At 36.9% G+C, this 3,793-nt stretch overlaps 1 protein-coding gene across 1 annotated transcript; it reads right to left on the minus strand.

The window, feature by feature from the left end:
• Window positions 1–1,497: 1,497 nt before the first annotated feature.
• On the minus strand, window positions 1,498–3,793 carry LOC147763952 (uncharacterized). Its single transcript, XM_087002362.1, has 4 exons — window positions 3,081–3,793; window positions 2,605–2,760; window positions 2,121–2,339; window positions 1,498–1,814 (listed from the first exon to the last, which is right to left on the minus strand). Exons 1-4 carry the CDS (start codon window positions 3,270–3,272, stop codon window positions 1,602–1,604), a joined length of 780 nt encoding a protein of 259 aa, XP_086858488.1. The 5' UTR covers window positions 3,273–3,793; the 3' UTR covers window positions 1,498–1,601.

Below are 3,793 nucleotides of genomic sequence, written 5' to 3' on the forward strand. Positions count from 1 at the left end.
ACACGAAAGTTAATTACCCCTTAAAGCTTGTAGTAGGCGGGGACGGACACTTACGGGGGATTATCTGACAGTAATCTAGTGAGACTCCCCGCGGTGATAGATCGATCTAAAAGTTGTGAGAACAGAGCCTTAGATCGATCTATCTGGATCGACCTAACTCCCTGGGAGTTCCCACTAAATTGCGGTTAGCCGAGCGCGCACGATAGTTATTTACCCCCATACAGTTTTTAGTAGGCTGGACAGACATTTAAGCCTGTTAAGCTGACACCAATCTAGTGAGACTCCCCACGGGGATAGATCGATCTAAAATCTATAGGAATGGGGTCTTAGAAGGAAGTAGTTGCGTGCTCCCCCCTCCCCTCAGATAGGTATTTCAATATCTTTACTTCAGTGAAATATAACAGGCAGGAGTAGCAGTAAATTAAGAGATGAAAAGACCATGTGTCAATAATGTACATAATGCAACAAAAGGGCGAGCACTATGTTCAATTGATTGAATAACACTGGCGTACGCAGGATTTTGTTAAATGATGGAAGGACAAAGGGATAAGGAAAAATTTCATTGCACTGGGTAAATATGAAACATTACATGAGAATAATTTTGTAATATGCTATGTCAGGCACAATCATGAAAGACAGTCTCTTATGTCGTTTTTGTTAGTTATGATGTTGTGTTTTTTTTTTTTTTTTTTTGGGGGGGGGGGGGTGGGGGGGAGTGGAAACGGGATAAAAGCGGATGCCTAAGAAGCTGGGGGGGGTGCCGGGAGAGCAGGTACCCGATGTGCCTTCCCCTGTATCCAGCATTGTTTTTACAGTTAACTACACTAATAGGTGCAAAATTGGGAGATAGGGGTAATGTGCAGCTCCTAAATACGAACTGGTCTTTGGGATATAGTGCAAGACAAAACGTGACTGAGAATGAAATTTGGCCTGTCATAGACCTTTCTTTATTTGTTATTCTTAATGCATCATTTGCTTAAATAAAATGCTCCAATTTAACAAATATACGTCACTCTTCAAAATTTCAATTTCAAAGTGCTTGTTCACAAGAAGAAATACCTTAGGACTATAATCTCCTGAATTTTATATTTCAGTAGACAGCTGATTTAAAAACTTGTTTTCAACTTAAACAACAGCGTTAAACAGACAAAGAACGCACAATAGTGTAATTGTTAGTAATATGTGCATAAAAATTTTAAGAAACATCGAATTTCCCTTTTCTGATAGAATAAACTTCAAAAATCTAGTTGGTGGTACATTTGTACTATACATGTATCTTATACTATATATGGTCCACAAAAAAGCCTAAAGTATTAAGACTGATAATCTTCACCTTTTCTTGACAAATACGTAAAAGTTATAAAAACTTATATAAAATAAACAAAGTTAGTGTATAAAAGTATAAAAAGTAAGTATAAAAAGTCTTAAACGCAAAATTCAAACTATAAAATAATCAAAAATAAAAGAATTTTGATATTTTTAGAGTAAACCATCCGTTTCTTTATGTCATCGAATTTATAAATAAAGATCAGTAACGAGCTGCAAAATGCCTAGTGCTACCAAAGTCAAAATACGTCTTTGAAATTTCGACTCGCTTGTGATTAGAAAAGAAAAATGTCTGAGTTGTTGACCGAAAAAATATGGAAAAATGCCAACATGCAGTCTTTAAATTCTTCCGTAATTTCTTGAAGGTTATACAGGGCCAGTTGAGTATAGACTGAAGTGACAAAGTCTGATAGCCTCTGTGGTCTGACAAACTTCACCTGAAGTGCGAGGGAGTGGTTACCGGCGATTTCTGTGTTAAAGTTGGACAGCTGCAAAATAAGAGAAAAGATTTATAACGTGTATCAGTTAAGGGTTTTTGTTTTACACTCTTTTACATTAGTTGGTGAATAAAACCTTAGTTGCGTGATACTTGACGACTCTTTTTCATACAATTCTCATCATTTTCATGTATCATTTCAATATTTAACTATTCAAATTAATGCGTAGCAGAACACAGTGCACTTGTTTCTTTCATACTGACATATAAAACTACGTTATCTATTTGCTTACATTTTATCCTTATTTCAATTTATATTAAAACTTAAAATATTTTTTCTTTTTGTCATTCTACTCACCGTTCTTCGAAGAAAATACGTAGTATCGTTCACACTTTTCATGACGTCACCAAGACTGGTGCAGTAAAAGCTGTTGTCGTCATTGATTGTGCCACACTGGTAGTTGTCGGTGGGACAGCCAGATTTGGAGTTACACAGTCGACGATACTCCAGCATAGACACATTCCCGAGAATTAACTTGTAAGCGGTAAGATCATGGTGAAAACTGTTCAAAGCCACCTAAAACAAAAAAGCCATTTTATAGATATTGTAAGTTCAAAAATTAAAGCATAAAATGTATAAAGACTTAGGCCTACTATCTTCTGAGCGTTATCAATTTTCCAAGTAAAGATCTGAGAGTAACATCAGGTACTAAAACGTTACATAATAACAGCTACCATTGCATATTTAGACATTTTCAAATAAAATTTAATTTAGATATATATTTGAATAAGGTAAAATTTGCAAAATATTAAAGTAAAAACAGGTAGTCCTAAAAACTTACTGCAAGAGCTTCTACTTCTCCTTCCAAGTATTTTGTCTTTGTTTGAATGTAGAGCTTGGCACACGTGTTTCTAGGAAAGTACCAGCCTCCTACTTTGCCAGGATCCGCAGTTTTGGGGTCGATATTTGTATAAGGTGCAACTCGTGGCTGGTTCACCTGCATAAAATGATACTGTTGTCTCGATTTGTCGAATTCAAATCAAAATATCTAGGCACAGATCTGTCCATATTCTAATGTGGATAATTTGCTTTCTGAGAACGACATTACATCAAGACTGATATACATGAGACATATTCGGTGAATTTTACTGTTTTGTAAAAATACAAGGGAGACGAGTGATAGAATCAGTAAGTACATGTAAGTGTCAGTTTAAGTTAACCAAGACTTACAGTCAGACAATATATTGTTTATGCATAAAGCATTACTTTTCTACCCAGTACTTTACTTCGCAGTATTAAGAACCCATGTTCACTCACATAAGTTTGGTAACTGCTCTGTGTCACAGTGTACAAATTTATCTGGGACCTGATCAGCCGGGTGAGATTCCCTTTAAGAAACTCCATTAACGTCGGGTTCATGTAGTTGACGGGTCTTTGGCAGGAAAAATCAAGGCTAGTTACCAATGGACCATTGGTCCGGGCAGGAAAATGCCAGTTTAGGTTTGACATATGGTCAGCAGTCGGTAGGGGGTGGATTGTTGTGCTTGATTCAACAATCGCCAAAGCAAATAAAAAGGCAGCAGTTCCTAGGAAGACAATCAGAAAAGATATCAAAGTTTTGAGATTAAAATTTGTCAATTAAAACTTTTGTCTGTTGGTCTTAATGCCACACCCTGAGCTTCAGAGATAACTTGACACTAACCTCTTCACAATAGCCTATCTTCATCGTGTCAAGTTACCTCTGACCACATTCGATTGCCCCCGCCGCCCGCCAATCAAATTTCAGTTACCTCTGACGAAAATAGTTTGACCTAGTTTATATAAGCCAATCGAATCCATGTTTAAAAAATTTTTCACCAAAGTTTGGTGAAAACGCTGATTGGTTGAAAGTCCAGAATTATGTCCAATGAGGAAATTGTATTTCGTTGCGTCCGCATAACCGTCAATCGGCACTCCTCGGCTGATTCCGCAAGCTCCATACTAACAACAAAGTTATTGTCGAGTGCGGAGACATCCGAGTAGTGCCGAGT

This window comes from Lingula anatina, chromosome 1, assembly GCF_051362555.1.
Source record: "Lingula anatina isolate TDL-2025a chromosome 1, LinAna3.0, whole genome shotgun sequence".
Classification (NCBI taxonomy): Eukaryota; Metazoa; Brachiopoda; class Lingulata; order Lingulida; family Lingulidae; genus Lingula; species Lingula anatina.